The 24,574-nt window shown below is 41.8% G+C and overlaps 1 protein-coding gene across 1 annotated transcript; it reads left to right on the top strand.

Moving 5' to 3' along the window:
- Positions 1 to 524: 524 nt before the first annotated feature.
- CLEC3A (C-type lectin domain family 3 member A) lies at positions 525 to 7,849 on the top strand (the record flags this gene model as incomplete). The annotated part of the gene is made up of 3 exons (XM_084256650.1): positions 525 to 639; positions 5,470 to 5,553; positions 7,458 to 7,849. 3 exons carry the CDS (start codon positions 525 to 527, stop codon positions 7,847 to 7,849), a joined length of 591 nt encoding a protein of 196 aa, XP_084112776.1.
- Positions 7,850 to 24,574: the final 16,725 nt, after the last annotated feature.

Below are 24,574 nucleotides of genomic sequence, written 5' to 3' on the forward strand. Positions count from 1 at the left end.
TAGGTACATAGTTGATGCTGGGGCATCACCACACATACACACACAGTAACTTCCCTGGTATAATTTCGGTTCTATTTTACCCTGAAAACTGAATCACATACATTTCCCCACACTTCAAGGAAACTTCAGAAAGGAAACAATATCATGGTCTTCACAGAGACCTCAAGGATATTGGGACTTAAATTTTTCTTTAAAAAAAAAAAGGAAAGCAGGCAAATCCGCCAGTCCTTTAGTTTACTTTGATACACCCTGAAAAGGCAAGTCAACTAGAAAATGTGGCAGGAATATTTTTTAAAAAAACAACAAAGCAGCCTAACACGAAGTGAGAGAACAAGGGGCCACCTTATGCTGCAGTCCACAGAGGCATCCAAACATTTCGTCAGCAGAATTCCAGCCCACCTTCACAGCTCACATTTATAAAGCTGGCCCAGGCACTCCAGAGCAAGAGGTGGCTGAGCCTTCTACCTGCCCCTTAGTGTCTTCAGAGGAGCCAGCCAAGCATTCGTCAGACTTACTTGTGAGCCATGGCAAAGAATGGGTTGGTGATTTCCATCCTGGTTATCACCTTACTCCTGGACCAGACCACCAGCCACACGTCCAGATTGAAAGGCAGGAAGCACAGCAAACGCCGAGTGAAAGGTAACGGGGCTTGTCAGTCCAGCAAAATTCAAGGCTTGCTCATGTGGGGAGGAGCTGGGCAATGTTCATCTCCAAACTCCTCCTGGGGACCATTCCTGGTGGCAGCATCGTGGCATCATGTGGCTATGGCATTTCAGGGGACTCAGTGATTCTTTTAATTCTCAAGGATAGTTTGATATGTAAAGGAATCTTGTGATTTTTTTAATAGGAAAAAATCTTGTAATGTAGAAAAAAATTCTACACTGTATATCCTTTATCAGGTGGAGTTAGACCTGTAGAATGTTCTTCAGCTTACCTGGAAATGTGGACATCTGATATTATGACTGAGGGGTCAGGCAGAATTTACTGAGTACTAGAGTATACTGTTTCACTTGTATATATTGTGTAAACTCATCCCTTACTTATTAAAGGTGCAGCAGAGGACAGAGCTATTGGTGACGACATTGGTTACTATGTGGGTATATTTTCATAGAAACAGTGTAGGTGATATATTTAAGCTTTTTTTGCCTCACAGAGAAATGAAACCCCTCTAACTTAAAAATGTTTCACTGCGCAAAGTCATATCACACTTGAAGACATTTCAATGCAAAACTGAATCTCCAAGCCATCCCAAATTTTGTAGGCTTGAATTAAAAAGTTATGAAAAAAATCTCAAGAACCAAAATGATGGCAACTTATTTGCAATATGCTGAAATTAGAGCAAAAGGATAAACCATCAAAAATGAGAGAGGGGCATGTTTTATCCCATCCTAGGAGTCACTTCATATCAGAATATTGGAAGGTAAATATCATGACTCTATTTATTTATCAATTTCACTTCATTCATAACAAAATACATGAAAAATCCCTCAAGGTTAAAGTCTTGATTTGGCACAACCAGGCTGGCTGTAAAAGGGTGTGTGTGTGTGTGTGTGTGTGTGTGTGTGTGTGTGCCTTTCTGTGTTGTGTTCTGATAATGATAAAGTGTCTTTTACCTACGTCATTTATTTATACAATTTAGGTCTGATGCAAGTTTTCTTAAGTAGAATATTTTTTCTTTATAAAATATTATACTTTCCTGTTGCCTCTTGTAATGAAAGATTAAAATGTTTCTCATATATAGATGAAGTATATTGCTAAAGATGGAGGCAGGGGAAGGCAGGAGAGAGAGGTTATTTGTGTGATGTGGCATATTTTTTGTAGCCAGTGTTTCTCCACCACAGGGAGGGGGTAGCAAAGAAAGGCTGTGGGAGCAGTGTGGCTATGTGGTGAGTGAGTGTGAGTGTAAGAGTGTGTGTGTGTGTGTGTGTGCGCGTGTGCACACGCACACACACACACACGCTGAGTGGTGTTTCTCAGGTAGTTCCAGTTCAGGTCATAGAGAGCTCTCCCTTCTCCTGATCCACTCTACACACACAAATGCACATACTTATTTGTTTTTAACTAATTGGACATACATCTTCAACATCATCCTCCAAAGGCAACCTTTGCTAATTTTTGCCATTAGGTCCAAGAAATTAGATTAATAGTAGGGGAAGTCATATGCCTAGATTTGTCAAACTGTTCTTTCTCCACCCACTCACACACTTTTAAGATATTTTAAGGGGCCTCTGCAGCATGAGTTCGATCCCCAGCTGGCCAGGGAGCAACCCACATGGTGAGGCAGACCTCTTCTGTCTCACCCACTTCTCCCCTCAGCAGTGTGTTTCAGTCAGTCTGCCTGTTCTGTTCCCCACTCTGTCTCTGGTGAATCCTCTCACCCCCTGAATCTCTGACCTGTACCCCAGCTCATGTATGCATAAATGAATAAATCTTCAAAAAATAAAATAAAATATTTTGAGTACCTGGAAATGATACCAAAGTTTATGAAATCAAAAGTGAAAGCCACTTTCTCTTTCCCAGTCCTTTCCCCAGAATTACCCATTATTAACTGTTGCAAGATAATATTTCCAGTGATTTATTAATTGCACAAACAAAAATCAAAAATTTTTTTAACAAAGAATGGACTTTATGGCTGGGCAGGGAAAGGAGGGATTGGGGTCAAAATAAGGGGATTGCAATTGTATGGGGAATATAAAATTAAAAAAAATTAAAAAATACTACAAAAAAAGAAAAAAAATTGTGGCAGACATATCAATTTATTTCATCTATTAAATCTTGGAAACTGACCAACATAAGGCATAGCTCAATCTTTTTAACAGTTGCATAATATTCCATTGTATAAATAGCTCATGATTTATTTAAACTGTCCTTTCTCAGTGAACTTTTACATGGTTTCCAATCCATCTCATTTTCACCTGAGGCTCAGAAAAACTCTTTTTATACATCTTTTGGTTCCCATACTAGGATATTATGGCATGTTTCTAGAAGTAGCTTAGAGGATAAGCACGCCTTCTAAAATTGGCCCCCAAAAGAGAGCATAGGTCCTTACTCCCATCTTCAGTGTATGAGACAATCTATTCCCACACAGCCTGACAACCCAAATCATATCATCAGTTTAAGCTCTACCAACCTAACTCCCCCAAAAATCAAACAAAAAAGGTTCTTTGACTTGCATTTCTTTTACTGTCTGTAAAAGAGATTTTTATGTTTATAGGTCATTTCTTTTGGGAATTATTTTTGTATTTCTATATTGTACTGACTTTTGAAGAACAAGAAAAAATGAAAAGGAGGTTTTTTTAATACTCAAAATGGCAATTGAATGATTTAGTTCCAAACCCTGCTACTTAGTTCTTAGATTGCAAACTGTGTGTTGCAGTAATGAATAAAATATCATTTTCATAGTAAAATCATTATTCTTGGTTTTTAATATAGACAAAAAACATTCACATTAATCACAAAGGATGGAAGCAGAAGCCAAGCCACCTGGATAATAAAGTCTATAATGATCTCCCAGGAACCTAATATTAATGCACATGTCTTCTCATTAATTACAATGTTTCCACCTTCCCTGCCGAGGCCACTTATTTAAGTAGAAAGGAGCAGGAAGGTAAGAGGGGCAAAAGATGACATTTGTAGAGTTGACAGTTTGTCACCTAGAAGAAGCTCTTTAGCTGTCTTTACATCTCTGCCCCCTCCCCCAACAGTCTATAAGGGTGCATTCCAAGTACACCCTTATATTTACTGTGGAGTGAAAGACCTCACTGGGAAATTCATGGGTTATTATATGTCTCCATAGAGCTACTGGATGCTTTGAGAGTCAGAAATGTATCACCTCTGTCTGGGGGAACACCAGAAAACATTTTTCTCACCCACATGTGGAAATACCTGGCTGGCAAAGCACATGTTTAAGGGGACTGTAAAGTAGTATGTTTTTATTTGGGACACTCCTGAAAAATCCAAGACAGAACACAGATCTTCCACATGTCACCCCTACAAGGCAGCTGGCAGGCAGCTAGGAAGAGTTCCTTTTCTGTCTTTTCTGTCTGAGGTCATGTACTTGGCACTAAGAAAACAGAGGCAAGAACTGTGGAGAAGCAGGCAAGAGGACTGGGAAGAGAACAAATTTGGACTCAGAGAGATTAAAAACCTGACTCCTTCTTCACCTTACTAGCTGGGTGACCTTCAGCAGGTTAATTCAGCTTCCTGTACCTCTGTTTCTCTTTCCGTGCAATGGGGATAGGAATATACATAAGAATATTGAAAATGTGAAGCTCCTGGCACAATGTATGATGGTTTTAACATGTTTAATTTTTATTTTTCATTTTAGTTGATTACAGTTCTTGCCTTTGAAGAACTCACAGTTGTCAATCACTAAGGCAGTCCCCACCAAGTCTGGAATTTTGATTAAGATAATGTGTAATTGTCTACCACCAACTTAAAGCCAAGCTTATAGTGTTGGCTACTTAGAGCAAACATTGGTCAAGAAGAGTCATGAAACCTCACCTAGGGATGTTCAAGACAAAATAAATTGCTGAGCCCCACTATAAAAATATTTTCACATGATCCTTTCTCACTGCTTTGTCTTCTTCTCCATGGAAATCACTTCACCTGCTAGGAGCTATCATTCCTGGCACACCAGTAGAACAGGGATTTTGGTAATGAGGGACTTGGGAGCTCAAATAGGTCTAGATGTGAGTTCTACCCCTCATCTACTAGTCTCTTAGCTCCCTGAGTTTATCCTTATCCTTCAATGTGAATCTATATTCCTCCCTTCTTAGTTATTTTTGAAGAGTAAAAGAAAACACGATATAAGTATTTTGGATGCCAAAACGTATTCATGCATTCAATAAAAATCATGAGAGCCTGTTATCTGCTAGACATCACGTTAAGCATCAGAAGTATCATATAAGATAAGATAGATGAAATTAATAAGGAACAAAATTATAGATTGCAAAACATAAATAAAGGCTGAAGAAAAAAATAAAGAAGAAAATTAAAGGTTCAAAGAAAAAGATTAGCTGTAGGGAAGCAAATGTAGAGAGGATAATCAGAAAAGTCTTCTCCCAAGTGGCGATATCTAGGTATAATGAGACAGGACAAGAATGCTCCAGGTAAGAGGAACCAACAGGAAAGGTTTCTGAGGTGAAAGAGATGGCTTGAGGGTACATTGAAAGCCAATGAGTCTGAAGTTAACACGGGATGGAGGGTCCCGCAGGTTGGGACTGAAGAGAGAAAGGAAGCCCATCCCACAGAAGGACTTTCTAGTATTGTTACCTCCACCAAGCCCTTGTGAAACTCTCTGTTCAAGCAGTTTTCATGCATTGTGTTTCATGTACACCGGATTCAATTTCTTCACAACCACACTCACCATGCATTCTGGATCCCAAAGCTTTATTTTACTCTTCTTTCATCTTTTAATCATACATCTTCCATTCTTTCTACTCCACCCCCACCTTAAAATATCCCCAGAAAAGGATGGAGACCTGAAGACTCAAGTGGAAAAGCTCTGGAGGGAAGTCAATGCCCTGAAGGAAATGCAAGCCCTGCAGACAGGTAAGGCCCCACATGAGTGCTTCCTCCTCTCCAACCAAATATGGAAACTGTTATTTGCCTCAATTAAACCCACATTTAAGGACCTCCCCTGGTGGTGCAGGCGGTTGAGCGCAGCGCTGTGAAGCTGTCCACAGTCTCTACAGCGCCGGTTCGATCCTGCTGGCTGGCGAGGGTCCCACATGGTGTGGCAGACCTCTCCCGTCGCACCCGCTGCTCCCCTCAGCAGTGTATTTCATCAGTCTGCCTGTTCTGTTCCCTGCTCTGTCTCTGGTGAAGCCTCTCACCCGCACATCTGGCCTGTACCCCGTTCTTGTATAAATAAATAATCTTTAAAAAAAATAAAATAAAATAAACCCACATTTAAGTTCCAGGTGACTACTTAAAAAAAGAAAAAAAGATTGAAAAACACAGACCAGAGATGTATCCAAGCAGAGAAGATCACTTCCTTTAGCTACATATCAGGATGGTATAGAAATAAAATAGGTGTTTCAATAACTCATTTTAAAAAGTCTGTTCGTTCTTTTCTAATAGGCAATGAAGTGGAATCAAAGCATGTATTAACTGGCTAAAATAATTAGTATTCATTGCATGTTGTCTAACTGCCCACTGGGAAATCTGTTGAGGGTCAACTCAACCTGGGAACAGGGGATTCACTCTGGGCACACCAGGCATCAGATGCTCAAGTAGAAACAGTGGGTGGAACCACAGCTTGCCAAGAGAAGACAGCAGTCACTGTTCCTTTGTAGTGGGAGCAGAATCCCAGCAGCCTACTGCCCAGCAGCTGCTCTCCTGGGCTCCAGGAGTGAGGAAATGAGAGGACACTGAGCCAGCCAGGAACAGCCTGGCTGACTAAGCTCATACCCCCTCCGGAACCATTATTCTCATAGAAACTCCAGAAACTTCCAGGGTCCCCACTAGAGACCTGCCCAATTATAAGAATTACTGCCTTCAGGGAAGACTGCAGTCATGGCCTTCTATCAAGTATTTATAACTCCCAGGCCCACTGTAGGATACCAATCCAGGATCTTTTTGTACCATAAACAATGTTGCCTGTGAACACACTCCCTTAATCAATGCTAGGGGAACAGAATTAGAAAGATAAAGGAAGGTCAAATCACTTGCACAAAGGGCAAGGGGTTAGTTAACCCTTTACCCACAGGTGGCAGTATAAATGCTCTTATAAACATGAACACATTCATTTTCCAAGGACTTAGGAGAGAGGTGCCCTTATGAAAGGCCTCATTTCACAGATGACACTGAGGCCAAAAGAAATTACATCATCTGTCCAAGGTTTATACGTCTCGTAAATATTACCCTCTGATTCTCCAATGCTTTGCCTTAAAACTAAACTCTATGCTGGTTTATCCTGCATAACCTATACAAATTGTCAGAGCTCAGTCATCTGCATAAGGAAACCTGTCTCTCCAAATATAAACTCAGACTTCTGTTTTTTAATAATTCCATCCAGCTTCCAATGTCCCAAGGAAATCCAGCATGTAATGGAGTCATCCAAAGGAGCCAACACTCGTTTATTAAAGCAAGAGGAGGCTAAGGCTAGTGCTGGGGGTGGGAGAGGCAGGGGGATGGGCCTGGGTTGTATTATGTGGGTTACATTTTTAAACTCTTAAGTTGCTGTTAAATGACAACTTCTTTAAGCCTCAATATCCTGATGTGTAAAGACTAGAGAAATAAAATCTCACTTTGAGGGGTTGTGATGATTATTGTGGTTATTCTATGAGCCATTCACATAAAATGCTTAGTCAGACACACAAAATCTTCAATCTCTGGTAACTCACCATTATCACCAAATGTCATTCATTCCGCAAATATTTATTTTCCAGGTCCAGTCCCAGATGTCTTGAATTCAAACAGCCTCTTAATATGTCAATTCATATTTTTCACAGTCTGTCTCCGAGGCACAAAATTTCACAAGAAATGCTACCTGGCTTCAGAAGGCCCGAAGCACTTTCATGAAGCCAATGAAGACTGCATTTCCAAGGGAGGGACCCTGGTTATCCCCAGAAACTCTGACGAAATCAACGCACTCCGAGACTACGGGAAAAGGAGCCTGCCAGGAGTCAACGACTTTTGGCTGGGCATCAGTGACATGGTCACGGAAGGCAAGTTTGTTGATGTCAATGGCATAGCCATCTCCTTCCTCAATTGGGACCGTGCGCAGCCTAACGGGGGCAAGCGGGAAAACTGTGCCCTGTTCTCCCAGTCAGCTCAGGGCAAATGGAGCGATGAGGTGTGTCGTAGCAGCAAGAGGTACATATGCGAGTTCATCATCCCTTAACAGCCCCTTCTCAGATGCCTGGTTGGTCATGATTTATAGGCTGATGGTCCCCAAGAAGAAGGAGTGAAAGGGTACTCAGGAGGGTGTGTCCGTAGGAAGACCAGAGTCAGCCCATTTTGCTCCCATATTTCATTGTGATTTTGTCCTCCAAGGGGTATGGGGAAATTAAAAAAATAGTGATCCAGCCATGTGTGCACAGTGTTGTTAAATTGAATTCTGCAAAGTGGGCTTTCAAATCCGTTTCTCTCCTGGTTCTGCTCACTTGCACAGACTAGGTCTGCTTTTAAAGTATGATAGAATAGCAAGCTTAGGCTATTGGTGTGGTTTTCTTTTCTTTTCTTTTTTTTTTTTTGTAAGATTTATTTATTTATTTATACAAGAGCCGAGGTACAGGCCAGATGCTCGGGAGGGTGAGCGGATTCACCAGAGACAGAGTGGGGAGCAGAACAGGCAGACTGACGAAATACACTGCTGAGGGAAGCAGCAGGTGAGACAGGAGATGTCTGCTGAGCCATGTGGAACACTCGCCAGCTGGCCAGGATCGAATTGGTGCTGCAGAGGCTGCAAACAGATTCACAGCACTGTGCTCAACTGCCTGCGCCACCAGAGGAGGCCCTATTGGTGTGGTTTTCTCTTGAAGGTTTAGTAAATATTTATTGATGAGAATTCTCTGCACCAGAGATTCTAGGTGCTATATCATCGGGAAACTTTTCCATCTTTTTGTGATGGTTCCTTCTTGGTCATGGTACCTAGCCCATCCACTGCCCTTTCTTTGAATTGCTATACCTAGTGGTGGAACTTCTATCTGTGTGTCACGTGAGAACACCAATGTCTTAGAAAGGTTTTGATTGAACTGTTTTCTTTAAGACCACCCCTCCATTGCACACACCCCTTCTTTTGTGGGGGGGGCACAGAGAGTGGAGAGAGGGCAGAGCTCCCAATCAAGAACCGGAAGAGCGCCTCCCTAGTGACACAGCGGGTTGAGCGCAGCACTGTGAAGCTCTCTGCAGACTCTGAAGCATGGGTTCGATTCCTGGCTGGCCAAGGAGATACACACATGGCGCAGCAGACCTCTCCTGCCTCACCCGCTACTCCGCTCAGCAGTGTCTTCAGCCCGTCTGCCTGTTCTGCTCCCACTCTGTCTCTGGTGAATCCTCTCACCCTCCCATGCCTCTGGCTTGTGCCCCAGTTCTTGTATAAATAATAAAAAATAAATCTTAAAAAAAAAAAAAAAGAACTGAAAGGAAAGACAAGATTGCAAATTTGATCAATTTCCACTCCCAGCATTACATCACATTTTTCCAACTCGAATAGGAAACCCTCAGGCAGAAGACGAGCAGCAGATTATAACAGAAAAGAGAACACATAAAGAAAAATGTCTACTTTTCCCTTGCTTTAGCATTCCTACCCCCGTTATGAAATCAAGAGTGGATGTTATATATGCTAGCTTCCTTTTTTACATATTTTAGATACTTATGAATATTTTAATAATCATTATATGTTAAATTCTGTTGGGGATCATCTATCTTTGGAGGTTGAATATTGGATTTAAATGATACTATTTTGGAGTCACACATCTATGCAGTTTTTCTTTCTGCCAAATGCTATGCCTATTAAATTGTTTAACTAGATTGTGTAAAAACCATCATCGTTTAGTATGACGTTACCTAGTTTAGGCTTAGAGGAAATGGGTTTTTCAGAGACAAATGATTCTAAGTATATTCTGTTCTTTAAATAAATATCCTTTTAAAAAAATGTTTAATGTATTTTGTGAACTATAGCCTTCCCTGAAAATTTTATACATGCTTGGAATTAATTTTTAGTTCTTTTCATTGCACTATAATAAAGTCTGACTTCTGATCCATGTGGATGTATGTATCTGTGTTAATGTCATTGTTAATACTGCATTTTTTTATATCAAACTTGGCTCAATTTTAAGGAAAATATGCTGGATTTGATCAATCTGGTGATTTTGATATACTCAGAAAATTGTTTTACCTGACAATAAACAAAAAAAACAACTTCTTAGCTTAATTTGTTTTTTTGCTAACCCTGTGTCGACTCCCTATTCCAACATAACTATAATCTCTTTCAACATTGATAATAATGAAATTAGTCAACATTAATGGCTAGTTCTTATTTTAGGCCTGTTATGATGCTAAATTTTACATCATTATTTACCTTAAAAACCGCTCTGGGAACTGGGCTTTAAAATTATTTCACTTTACAGAATAAACTGAACAAGAGAGACGTGGTGACTTAAGTCACATGACAGGAAACCGTGGCCAAAATCCAGAACATACTCAGATCCCGCATCCTCAGTAATTATGGAGAAACTGTGACAAGATCAAATCTGTTTAGGGGTACAGTGGAAGTGTATTCTAATCCACTCTCCCTCCTTCCTTTTCTATACTAACATTATGGGCAAATACGGAACTTTACTAAGGCATTCAGTTTGAGGTTGCTTCACAAAGGAAACAATCTATCCCTATGAAGGGCTGAAAAAAGACAAGCTTAGCAGTTTCCCTGGCTTCTACCCACTGGAAGCCACAGGCATGGCCCAGCTGTGACAACCAAAAAAATGTCCCCAGATATTTCCAAATTTGCCGGGAGGGGCAAAATCACCCCAACTGAGGACCACTACGCTAGTATTTTACTAGAGTAAAATTAGCCTCTAAAGAGGCTAATGGGGAGAAGGGAAATACTTTGTGTGGCAGGAGGGGGAGTAGAGCTATAGGGCTTATCCTATGTTTAAAATCACACATATACTTTCATTTCTTCAATTCATTCAACAGTATTTTCTTGAGCTAACTATGGGTCTGACACTGTCAATGTTGTGGGGACACAGATGAACAAAAAGTCATAGAAGTCTTCTGTCCTCATAGAGCATCTATCTAGATAGTCAAAACATATAGTAAATTAGCAAAGCAATAAACAAGATCATTTCTAAATATGATATGACAAGGTGTCAAAAGTTTGACGTGACATAACAAAAATAAACAGTGAGGTAAAAGGCCAAGTAAGTGGTAGAGCAATATTAGACATGATGATCAACCCCTCCAAAACAGCACTCTCTCCCATCAAAAGAGAATGAAAGGAAAGCAAACTTATAAATCATTAGAGCAAGAGTCCCAATAAAGAAAGAGAGAGCTAGAGAGAAGTGACTCACTTAAAAATCACCCAGTAATCCAGGAACAGGACAGTTTGTGATCCTGTCTCCCAAGCAGAGCCTGACATACATCATCCCAGTTCAAGGTCACGGAAGGTCAAAAGACTGGAGATAAAAGACGCAGACTTTTCCCTGACCACCGGCATGCACTCAGGTAAGAAATCAACCCTTGCCCTGCCACTTCCTCACCCATGGGAATGATAGGTCACCCTCAGAACTGAGACTTAGGATTTGAAAATACATTTTATGAGCAAGGAAATACTAAACAAAGGTTTCAAGAAGTGACATCAAAAAGGACATATCCAAAGGTGACTAGAGCCCTTAACCTGATGAAGGGATATCCATATTGGCAACCTCTTCTGGAACTTATTATGTGTTGGATCATTTCCCTGTTGACATCCCTAGAGGCCTATTACACAAGGTGGGCGGTGAGAGGCTGGAGGCATGGGGCCCTGGCCCAGGTTAGTGGCTGCAGCACAGAATCTGGGGTCAGCAGGTACAGGCATGTGGAGGAGGACTCAGTGATGGGTTCTGGGTCCACAGTGTCCAACCGCGCTGAGGAGTTGGCACAGGACACTGTGCTGGACACACTGCTGGCCATGCTGCTGCCAACCGGTTATGGTCAGGAAGGCAGTGGACTGACTGCACGTGGCACCATGGTACACATACTGTTGGTGGACACAGGGCCTGTCGGGCCAGCAGCAGCAATCATTGCTGTCTGCTCTGGCCGGGTGCTGAAGTTGATCATGCAGGACACATGGGGAAAATGTGGGGAGGGGGAAGCTGCTGGGGTACCCACAGCATATTGAGCTGGAACCCTGCAGTGTCCACTTCCTTCAGCCACTAGAAGTGGACTCTGACAACCTGGAGGGCTGCTGGCGCAACAGTCACTTTTTCACCTGGGTTGGTGTCTTCTTCTAGGAGCACCTGCTCAGCCTCTTGGAGAGAAAAAGGCAGTGGCCTGGTTTCTGCCTTCTGCTCACAAAGATGAGGAGGGTCTGAAAAAATTGCCTGTCCCGTGTATTAGTCTCTGACTCTCACTACTAGCTGACCACGGGAGTCCAGGGGCAACTGATGGACATGAGGATCTTCTCTCCTTGCCATGTAATGGCAAAGGTAGAGAGTTATGAAACCAGCTCTGATATGGAGCAAACAAATCACATGCAAACTGTGTCCTCATCAGTAAAAGACAGCAAATACTTGAGAATATCTAGAAAGTGGAATAATATTCCCACTTCATTAAAGCTTTTGAGACAATTTTACAAGAATTGCAGGTAGAAAGGCATGGGGCTGACTGCTGCTCCCAGGAGATGCATAGAAACTGATAATGATCTTCACCAGCTGCAAACTGATTTCCAAGAACAGGGGAGGAAAGGGCTGTCATATTTATAGCAGCAACTGCTCAAAAATCAGATATCAGGTGACTCTGAGAAAGGAAGTTTCCTGAATACTCAAAGAATTATGAGAAGATTAAAGTGACACTAGTTGTTCAAGACGTAGTTTTAGTCAGAATGAGCAACCTAAATCAGTTTCCCTTTGAAGAGTGATCACACACAATTTTAATCTTTGTTGTCTTAGCAGGATATCAGAACAAAAAAAAAATCCCCTTAGCCATTTGACGTTAAAACAATATCACTTTTTGCTTATAACAATTTATATGCTGTGATTTTTTAAAAATAATTTTCTGAGTCACACTGTGTGAACTTCAAATTTATCAAGTGATTTTTTTCTTTGTACATGTTTTCATCTCACAATCACCATGTGATGTGGGCTTTTATTAAGTTATTTTAATGATGAGGCAATTAAGGTTCTTGTTAAGGCTGCAAAAGTTGCAGGATTGGAATCTATGTCTGGATCACTTGGGGGCCAGTTCTGATTTCCCATGCAGTCCTCACTTTGGTTTGGACAGTACAGATGAAATTGAAATTAACATGTATTCTATTACTTACAACATTAGCTATATTATCTAGTTAATCTACTAGCATTTTAACAGGTAAGTAAATCTAGAGAGCAGGCTCTCAGCGTTGAACAATGAAAGATCAAGTACCAAGCAGAAGTAACTTACATGTGGTACAAGAGTAATATGTGTTACACATGTAACTTACAAGTCACTTGGAGTAATTTATAATGTTGTTTATAGCTCTAACTAATAGAACTTCCATAATAATCAAAATCAAAACCATCTCTGGTCAAATAAAATGCATAAATCACTGTTCACATACCACAAATATTAATAAAGTTCACATGACATTTGGCTCCATTCTAGACTTTTTGACATGTAGTTAACAACAAACCCACATGACTGAAAGGGAATGTATTAAATCGTTAACAGCTGTTACCTCTGTATGTTAGAATTTTATGGGTTTATTTTATTCTCCTTGTGTTTTCTTAAGTTTTACACACTTTCCAAACTGAGCATAGGTAAATTTTTTATATATGTAACTGTACTGCAACAGACCAACTTATTTTGATATTTCCATGCTTGTCAAACACATCCTATGATTATCCCCACCCATTCAGTGGAGAGTTAATATTTCAGTCATCAAGATTTCTATTGATTTAAGGGGCAGTTCACTTTGTAGAAAAACCAATGACATTTTTCACATATGCCCACCATTTCAAAGAAAGTGGATGGGGTGAAGAGAATTGACAAAGCAATCATGTGAAGTGTAGACCAAATCTTAAGGATTTTTCAATTATGGCCTCCCGAGTGGCCTCGAGGTTAAGGATCATCTCTGTGGGCTGAGTTTGATCACTGCCCAGGGAGCTACCCACATGGTACAGCAGACCTCTCCTCTCTCACCCACTGCTACCCTCAGCAGTAGATTTCAGTCAATCCTCCCATCCTGCTCCCCGCTCTGTCTCTCATGAATCCTCTCACACCCTCCCCCACACCTGTGGCCTACACCCCAGTTCTTCTACACAAAATTAAAATAAAAATGAAAAAAAGAAATTTTCAATTACTAATAAGAGGGACCCAGTAGTGAGCGACCAGCTTTTATCCCAAGTTACAATGTAGGGAGCAGGGCATGACTGTGGAGATCCAGCCTCAGAAGAGTGAAGCAAAAATCACTGTTGGGTATACAAATTCTGTGGGGAAATTCTGACCACACACATAACAGCATTCTATTGATACTTTAGCCCTTTCTGTTGTTTCAAGTATTTTCCAACATGTTGCTTCTCTTTAAGAATCCAGATAAAGCTATGAAAGTATAAAAGCTGATGAAGAGATTTAAGTAAAAAAAGATGATGTGGAAGGAAAACTTAAAAATGCAAAGACATCTTGCCCTGAATCCAAAAATTACCAGAGAAGAAACTGACCCTGTTCACTGCATCTACAAAGAAGGACATTCTTGGCAAACAAAGTCTGTCCACCTTCAAGAGAAGAAATTCTTTTGTTTTATGCTTAATTTATGCTCTTCTTCTATCTTAGAAGTACTCCTTCTCCCTATCTATTAAGGAAGGTTTCTATTGCCTTTCTGACTTATTAGAGTAATGAGTGTTTTATTGTTTTAACCTCTTAGAAGCTTCATTTGCTGAGAAGGTATGAGTGAGTGATTGTGTGTATCTTAAAGAGAGTGAGATCGGTGTAGCACCAGTATTGCAGAAAACGTTGAAAACTTAGTACCTCTCTTGCCAGTGGAAAACTCAAAGCTGATGGTCATGTTAAGATTGGCATGCCTTGGGCCTCTCCCCCAGTGGCACAGCGGTTGAGCGCTGGGTTGTGAAGCTGCCCGCAGCCTCTGCAGCACTGGTTCCATCTCTGGCTGCCGGGTGAGGGTCCTAAATGGTGTGCAGACCTCTCCTGCCGCCCGCTGCTCCCCTCGGCAGTGTACTTTGTCAGTCTGCCTGCTCTGCTCTCCGCTCTAACTCTGGTGAATTCTCTCACCCTCCCGCACTTCTGACTGTACCCAGTGCTTATATAAATAAATAAACAAATCTTAAAAAAAAAAAAAAAGATTGGCATGCCAGCAATAATCCAGGGATAGCAAAGACTGTGTGGAAGTTATAAAGGTCTCTTTACAAATGGCCAGGGTGCAGGCAGACATTTTATGAGCTCTGTGGATAAATTTGTTCGAGCATGAGGGACTGGTTGATCTAGAGTTTTTGGTATTTGTTGGTAATTTTTTATGTTAAGAAAATATTTTTTAATCAGATGAATTTTAGAGTGGTCAAAGTTCCGACAACTAATTAAAATTAACAACAGTCCGAAATGAATAACCACCAACAAATTCAAAAGGGAGGTTATTTCAGGTTGACAACTCTTTCAATAAAAGAGCTCTGTCATTAGGCAATAAAATTCACTTGGTTGAGCTGGACGGAAATAAAAGGTTTCTGTGGTTTAGCACTAGTTGAGTTGCTGGGTACAAAAGGAATAACCACTCTCAATAGCAAATGCCAAGCAGCAAAGTAATTAAGGCTCTGATTCAGAGAAATCCAGGATGAATCAAGCTTCCTTTCATACTAGTTATTTAGAAAGCTAGTCTAAGTTAGCTGAGGCAACTCTTTTTTTTTTACTAGTGCCTATTTAACTCATTTATCTATTCACTTTTTTGAACCAACATTGGAATGCAACAATGTATATGTTTTAGAAGTACAGGTTCATGCTTCCTCACTCCCACCAGCAAGTAAACTTTCTCTTCTGTGGAGGGGAATTATAATAATCCCTGCCTCTCCAGGTTATTGTGAGAATTGAATAAGACAATGTCCACAGACTCCTTAGCAGATGTTTATTAGTATGCAATTGATGTCAGATATTCTTACTCTTCTTTGCTTGCATTATCCCATTGTGAGTACTTTTTCTCAGCTGTAGGAAAGTTCCCAAAATACACATGCACACGTATGTGTGCATGCACATGTGCACGTATGCGCATGCATGTTGTCTCCACCCCAAGCATCTTGGATTCTCCAAGGGGTCTAGGGTAAAGCCAGGCCTGTGAAAAACATTCTCAGCTCCCCTGAAACCTGATTTTCAGATCCCAAATCCTGAGCACTCACATGCTATAGCAAACACCAGCATATGGCCTGATGCAGAGGAAAAAGAGTAGGGATTAGACAGCCTTTTTTCACCTGTGGTCTCCACCAGAAATTAATGGCCAGGTGAGATCAGGAAAATTTCTTAATTGCTCAATTATTCTATGCTTCCCTAACATTTGGAATTGTCCCAAACTCCAAGGATTATTGCTGGAGATTAAATGGAAGTGTGACCGTGGCAAGTACAGTGCATGATACAAAGTTAATGTTTACATCCTGGCACTGAGTTTGGGAGCAGCAATCTTCTGAGGTCTCCTTATCCAGGCCATGCACCTTAGTGAGGGCTGTTTCTGGTATTGTCCAACAAGCAGAAGCATGGTCAGAAGATAGTATTTTATCCCCACAAGCACTGCATGTGTGTTCACTACACAGCAAATAATCCTGCAGTCAGAATGTGGGGCTTGAAAGTCTAGAAGTAAAGGGCAGTTAGGGCAGAAGATGTGTCAACATGTGAAGGCAGGCTGACAAGGGGCTGGAGAAGGGGCACTATGATTGCTAAATCACCTCAGTGGCACCAAGAGTTACTCCTTTTCTCTCAGCTTCAGTTCCCTTCCCAGAAAAAAGAAGGAAACCTAACTAGAGTCTGTTTCCCAGAACTCTCAACTCTGAAAGTTCTTCATTGCTGGTCAGGGTTGGCCTCTGTTTTCCAAATACCTGGAGTGGCTCAGGGAATGGGGAAAGAGAGAGCCTTTGCTTCAGCTTTCTCTTCTCTCCCTCATTGTCCTTTATTATTTTGGTCCCCATTAGGAGCAGCCCCCTCTCCCACACTTAAATTGAAAGGAATTTCCAGGGTCTTCCTTGACTGTTCACAGAGAATGGCTTAAGAGAGGGACAAGTAAGAACTTCACTGTGTAAGCAACAGGGAATTACTAAATATGTCCCACTGCTTACTTTCTGTGGGTTCAGTGAGACATTCTTTAAATTCTCTGAGCTTTCCTTTCCTGTTTTTTTTTTTTTTGTTTTTTTTTTTAAGGTCATCTGAAAGCATGGACAATTGCTGAGAAGGAAGTAAGATGACAGGTGTTTTTTAGAAACTGGCACAAAAAAAATGCTCAATAAAAAAAGTTTGATTCCCCTTCCTTATATTTATAGGACAGTAAACCATTGGGATTACAGATATTTTTAATACCCCATGGACCTTACACAGAGCCTGACACAATATGTTACAGAAATATTGCAAGATGGATTAAAATACATACATTTAGAGATAAAGCAAGAGTTCTCAGCACAATGCCCAACTCTCAGACTAGCAGAAAAGAGTGGGGTTGGGATACCCAGGTGTGGTCCACTGGCCAGATGTGTGCTGTTAATATAGATGGTGATTTTTGTTCTGTCATCCCCATGACACACAGGGGTCCCGACAGATATCCATTATCAACCCAGGATCAGCATTTAGCAAAATCAGGAAAAAGCAAGAAGGAAACATTAAAGTAACAGAGAAGAAAAGAAGAAACTTTCAGGTTTTGTGTTTTTTTAAACCAATGGTCCTGTATTTTGCAGAGCTTACAAAGCCCATGAGGGAAGCTTGAGCTCACCTCCCATAAAAAGCATATAGGCATAGATACATTAACTCACACACATATATACTCACACCACTTTGTACATAATTTCAGGGGTCATAAGCTCCAGTTTTGAATCCTCCTTGTTACTCCATTTAAACTCTGAGTCTAAACTTTGTAACCACATCAGATGTATGTTCCCTTTAGGGACTTCTGGCAAAACAGGTGCAAAGAGTTAAATTGCATTGGTTTTGGAGACTCAGTTGTGCCCTGCAAAGCAACTTCAAGCACCCAGACTACAAGATTTATATGTGTGCCATATGAACAACCTAGTAAGAAGTCTGTATTACACCGCTGGGAGCATCCTTTGTATCTTACAGCTCAGCTGCAGGGAGACTGAGTGCTGACTGACCCCTTCCTGGTGGTGAAATGAGCTAAGGAGCCAAGGAGGCCATCCACCTGTCAGCCCAGGACAGAGGACCACAGTTGTCATTAAAGAGAGTTGAGAAGGGGGACCTTTAACCTCCATTTCAGAGTATTTCTAAAGTAGGAATCCTTGAGCCCCCACTGCAATACTTCCTTCCCAAGCTGAGACCCCTGTTGTAACTGCATCCATTTTACCTTCTCCTTCTACCCAACACTTCTTCCCTTCTGCTCTCCAGATGTTGGTGATAAGGATACTTTCAAGTCAATCTGCATGAAAATCTTGTGTCTGAATCTACTGTCAGCTAATCTGACTTATAACATCACTTACAACATCACTGTTCTCATCTGTAAAATTGGCCTGGTAGCTACATCACGGGGTTCTCCCAGGATCCAATGAGAAAATGCCAGTGAAGCACTCAACACAGGATCTGACACACAGTGAGCCCTCCCAGAACCCCCAAATCAATTTAGAGAATCAATATCATCAAGATCAAAATCTAAGCTGCCCTCTTGGCAGAAGAAAAAAGACATAGAAATTGACAAGTTGAGCCTAAAATGCATATGGAAATTCAGGGAACCAAAAGAGAGAAAACAACCTGGAAAAAGGGAAAACAACTTGGAGTCCTCAGATATCCTGACTTCAAAGTGGCACAAAACTAGAGTAATCAAGATAGTAGGATACTGGCATAAAGATTGACAAAGATCAGTGTAATAGAGTAAAGAGGCAAGCAATTTTAGTCAAGGGATCCAAGATCATCCAATGGGGGAAAAATATCTGTCCAGTAAACAGCGCAGGGATGACTGGATACTTACATACATTAGAATTAGTTTGGAAACTTTGCCACACTATATACCAAAATAACCCAAAATGGCTCCAAGACCTAAATACAAAACTATAAAACAGAATTAAACAGGTACAGATCTTTGCGACTTTGGATTAGGCAAGTGGTTTGAGGGATGAAAGAAAAATTTGGAAAATTTCTGCATGATCAAAATGAAGACTGATGTACTTCATAGGACATACAGACACAAAAGATAACCAACAAAATAGGATAAAATGTTTTCAACTCATTTGATAAGGGATGTGTGTCTAGAATATATAAAGATCTGTTTACAACTCAACAATAAAAAAGACAATCCAATTTTAAAATGAGCAAAAGGTTAACATTCTACTTTGACAATTATTTTCTGCAGATGAATCATCTAAACGTTTAGGCTTAAGAGACTATTTTATTTCTTTCTGTATTTGCAGCTCAGACCAAAAGAGTGGCCGAAAGCATGAGATTTGAGATAGGAGACCCTTGTTTCATTTATGACTCTGATATATATAACTGGATTTTTGATATTGTATAAGTCACTTCACTTCTTTGATTCTCATTTTTCCTATTCTATTAAATGAGCTTAATGATAACCTATCTTGTAGAATTATTAGGGCTGAATGCAAGTATTCATTGTAAAACTCTAGGCACCATGCTGAGGATAAAAACTAGTTCTTAAGTTATAGCAATCATTCTAAGAATTAATACAATTACTGTGAAAATAACATTATTGGTAATAACAGTAGTGCCAATAACAAACAGAATATCAAGCTTGTTTGCTTGGCATTGTCTCTGTGTCCAGAAAGAAAGCATCTACATCATCATTCTTACTGACACAAGTTGTTGTGCCTCAGTCTACAGATGACTTTATGAGGAAGGTAGTAGTGCCAGGCTGGCCCAAATCATTGTGGTGGCTGACAGCTCCCATGGGGACACCTGCTCTGTGCTGTGGCTCAGTCCAGATTATGCAATGGAATCCTGCCAGTCTTACAGAGCTAATGCTGCCTTCATGAGACCTGACCAGACCACAGACAGGTAAGTTATAAGGGTTTTTTATATTCTGTTTTTCCCACTTACTTCCCTCTGTGCCTGAAGGTTGATTATTAGCTCATTTATGGTCCACAGACAAGTCTGCCTCATCAAGCCTGTTTACAAAGAGCACTCAACCAGGTGACTTCCAGGATATATTGCCCAGGTGAACTTCCCACCTGATGGCACAGAGGCAACACTGCAGGCTGAATCATCAGTGTGGGGAGCATTAGGGATTGTGACTTTGCTAATGAATTTGCAAATGAGTAATTGTAGAATGGTGCAATGATCTGACCTGGCATCAACCCAGAATGCCCAATCTTTGAGCAAAATATCAATTTTCTCAAATAAAATCAGTCACAGAATCTATTGTCCTCTCCTTTGGGAACTGACTGGTCATCCTACACATACTATTCAGTAACCAGGATACCCGCTTTAAGGTCAAGGCCGGGGCAGAGATGGGGTTCAGAGGGGGAGAACTTGAAACTGCTGCCACCTGCATCCCGGGAGCCAGCTCTGCCCTGTTTCCATGGGCCATGATAAGCAGCGTTGAAAGAACAACCAGTTCTCAGAGAAAAAACTTTGAAAACCAACTTCAACTCCTAATTCTACACCTCCCTCCAAGGCCAGACCCTGCCCTATAAAAGCTTGCCCTGATCCCCCAATGGGTGCGACATCTCTGACCGGCGAACCTCACCAGTGAGTGCAATAAATTTCTTGCCTGTGAGAAACATCCCTGGCTCTCATTTTCTTTACTGCGCCAATCCTTTCACCAACCATTCACAAACACCCACCATTCACAACCAGGATAAAAAGAGGGCCAACCTTTCATTGCAAAAATGAATTACTTGGGCCCACCTGCATTATCTGAAAGTTTCCCTTCTGAGGTTTTATTTTCCCGACTTCACAAATGTCCAGGAATCTTAGGAGTCTACACAGTCCACAGGGGAATGGGGGTGGGTATGGGGGTCAGTCTAGCTTCCTTTCTTATCTGAATAGGATCCTTTTTTTTTTTTTAATAGAGGCATGTTTTATTTATTTATTTATTTGTTTGTTTGTTTGTTTATACATGCACTGGGTACAGTCAGAAGCGTGGGAGGGTGAGAGAATTCACCAGAGCCAGAGCGGGGAGCAGAGCAGGCAGAAGGACCGAAGTACACTGCTGAGGGGAGCAGCGGGCGGCAGGAGAGGTCTGCGCACCATGTGGGACCCTCCTCCGGTGGCCGGGGAGCAGCCGGGAATCGAACAAGTGCCGCAGAGGCCGCAGGCAGCTTCGCAACCCAGCGCTCAACCACTGCGCCACCGGGGAGGCCCTGAATAGGATCCTTGAGAGCACTATCTGGGGGTGTCTCATTCACCTTAAACTGAAACACCTTAGGAACTAGGTTTTTTGGGGGGCTCTAGAAAAATAAAACATTAAAAAACTAGGAGTGTTTCAAAGAAGTTGTAAAAAAATACAATTATCCTCATCATTCATCCAATCCTGTATTATTAATTCTTATTCTGCTTGAATCCTGTTTTCTCATTAGTTCTGGAAATTCTTACCAAGTTTAATGATCTTAGTTATCAGAAAATATATTCTAGAATATTTGTCAGATTCCTTTACAAGACTCTTTCTGAAGATGAAGCACCTTTGCAAAAGCATCAGAGTAAAACAATGACTGTCTGTAAATGACAAAGACTTAAAAAACCGGCCATGGTGTAAGATCTGATTAGAGTTCACTAGATAAGGAAATGTAGCTCTTTCTGTGGCATACAATAATTTAGGGTAATAATTAGATGAGAGTACTGACAAATGTCTAGAAAATTCTTACCCTTTGCTGGCTTCTGCTGTTTTTCTCAGGACACTGCTGGTAGGCCCCAGGGTGAGTGGGATATCCCAGTAGGTTGCATCCTGGTCACCAGAATCTACGGAGGAAGAAAAATAATGTTCCTGTTGCCCGCTGTGGTGAATGCCTAGGACTTTATCTCGGATAGTTAAAAATCTCCACTTGACTCCTGTAATTCAAGATTACCTACTTACTCAACTTTAAAACAAAATTTTATTGACCGGAGGTCTCACACTAAGACCTAGTTAGCTTCGAAGTTGATCCCTGGGGGAGAAGGGAGTTCAAATAAAGTCTGAAATTTCATAAAGCAAAAGCTTTGGAGTAGGGTCCGAGATGCAAGAGGGTTTTGCCTATGAGAAAGCTACTGCTTTAGGGCTCTGCACCTTCCCCCACATTGCCTGTCGCTTCCATACGCTGATAGGGGAATGGAGGGGGCCCCTTCAGTTTCTGCTTCTTGAATTGAATTGTTAGACAGCCAGTTAGTGGGAGACTTGGCTGACCCTGGAGAGCTAGTTGGCACTGGAAAACACCACAGAGCGAAGTCCAGAAACTGTCCCAGCTGCTCCCTGCTCTCCTCCTCCTGATGCACCATTCCCAGTCTGGAACTCCTTCATGCTCATCTTTGCTGAGGAGCTTCCTCCTCTTCTTTCCAGCTGAATTTCAGGAGCAACAGTTTTCAACATTGCCTGTGTTTGACCACATCAGACTGAGTTCTCCGAGTTTTTCTGATTTTACAGGAAAAGAATCTGTTTCTAGCTTCACTTCTGGAATAGAGTATATCACTAAAAGGATATACCCCCTTGGCAAAGGAGGAATGGGATGTAAGCAGCATGTTTTTTTTTTTTTTAATTATTTATTTATTTGTTTATGCATACAAGAACTGGGGTGTAGGCTAGAGCTGAGGGTGAGGAGGGGTGAGAGAATTCACCAGAGACAGGGCAGGGACTAGAACAGGTGGATCTACTGAAATACACTGCTGAGGAGAACAGTGAGCGAGACAGGAGAGGTTTGCTGTGCCATGTGGGTTAGCTCCCTGACCAGGGATCTGCCATGATGGAACTCATGCCAGGATGGAACTCATGCCGCAGTGGGTGGTGATAGCTTGATAGTGTTGTTGTTTTTGGAGTTTATGGATTTGGAGTGTGGGGTCCTTGGGTTCACTCTGGGAAAGGTTTCACCAGAGCTCCTGTTTCAGTGACACATGGCGAGTTTCCCAGTGAGTTTCCTCATGAGACATGGACATTAGTTATATTTAAAGGGCAGACTTATTAGGGAAAGGATAAAACAGTTAAAGACACTTGCATAGAAACAAGTGGGCAGAAAGAGCTGCCCCAGAAGGGACAGGTTTGCTAATAGAGGCCTGCATGGTTACAGGTAGGCAGCCTTGACAGGTCACAGGCAGGCAGGAATCTGCTGCCCTGCGGGTGACAGAATTGGAGAAAGGAAGCTCCTGCATAGTCAGGTGGGCAGTGGGAGTGCTGTCCCAGCCTGTGCAGAGACTGCACTGATATAGTCTTCTTGTTTGGGAGGGGCTCACTCCTTGCGAGTTGGTTGCTAAATTTGGATAACTATGTAGAATTTGAAAGAGACTGGAGATTCTACAATGGGCTCAGTATCCATTATCTTTACCTTTAGGGTCTACTGGGCTCAATCTCCATGTCTTTAGACCAGACCTTGGATACTAGCACCACCTCAGGATACTAGTTTCTGCAACTGTGTCAATGGTTTTGTTATGGTTATGGTTATCTCTTCTGTCCCCACTATTCTTGTCCTCCATCCATAGCGCTGAGACTTAACCCCTGTGCCACCAGGGAAGCCCTCATCCTGTTTCTTATTGGTCCCTGAGGTTGCTGTGGCCAAGGATGGGTACAGAGCCAGGCAGCCCCCGCGGAGCACAAGACTATGCTGAGGGCGAGGGGGGAGGGCAGGCCCCTCTTCCACGGAGGGCAGGCCCACACCTTTAGCACCAAGTATCTCTGAGGACACCCAAGGCTGCAGGTCTTGGGGCTCAGTGGTCTCACTTCACCTTCAGAATCACCAGCCCTGGGAGGCCCAGGCTTCCAGTACCCACTGGCGTTAAGTCGGATCCCATCTAAGGTGAGAAGGCAGAAGAGAACTCTCAAATTTGAGCAATTAAAACCAACTTAAAAACCATGTCATTTCTGTTTTGGTTAATGTCTCTTTTGCTGTGCAGAACCCAAATGCCCAAAAATAGATGACTGGGGCCTCACCATTGGCAAAGCAGTTGAGCGCTGGGTTGCGAAGCTGCCCGCAGCCTCTGCAACGCCGGTTCGATCCCCGGCCACTGGGCAAGGATCCCACATGGCACACAGATCTCTCCTGCTGCCCGCTGCTCCCCTCAGCAGTATACTTTGTCATTCTGCCTGCTCTGCTCCCTGCTCTGGCTCTGGTGAATTCTCTCACCCTCCCAAGATTCTGAATGTACCCAGTGCTTGTATAAATAAATATTTTTTTTAAAAAAATAGATGACTGGATCAAGAAGATGTGGTACATATACACAATGGAATATTATTCAGCAATCAAAAAAGATAAACTCATGCCATTCGCAGCAATATGGATGGCGCTAGAAGGAATTATGCTCTGTGAAATAAGTCAGAAGGAAAAAGAAAAATATCAGATGGTTTCATTTATAACAGGAATATAGGGGAACCCAATAAGGCATCAGTGTTAAAAAAATAATAGTACAAAACACAACAAAGCAAAAACAGACAATTATAAATCAGAAACATCCTGCAGGGGAGGAGGCGGGAGAGGGATCAGAGGGAGGGAGGGAGGAGCCCAGGGGACTGTGGTGATGGTGCACGGGTGCCTTGGGGAAGGAAATTCTACGGGGACTCAATCTGAGGGGGTGGGGGGAAGCAAATATTGTCTAAAAAATGTAAAAAAATGATAAATGTTAA

Source organism: Talpa europaea, assembly GCF_964194135.1.
Source record: "Talpa europaea genome assembly, chromosome: 16".
Classification (NCBI taxonomy): domain Eukaryota; kingdom Metazoa; phylum Chordata; class Mammalia; order Eulipotyphla; family Talpidae; genus Talpa; species Talpa europaea.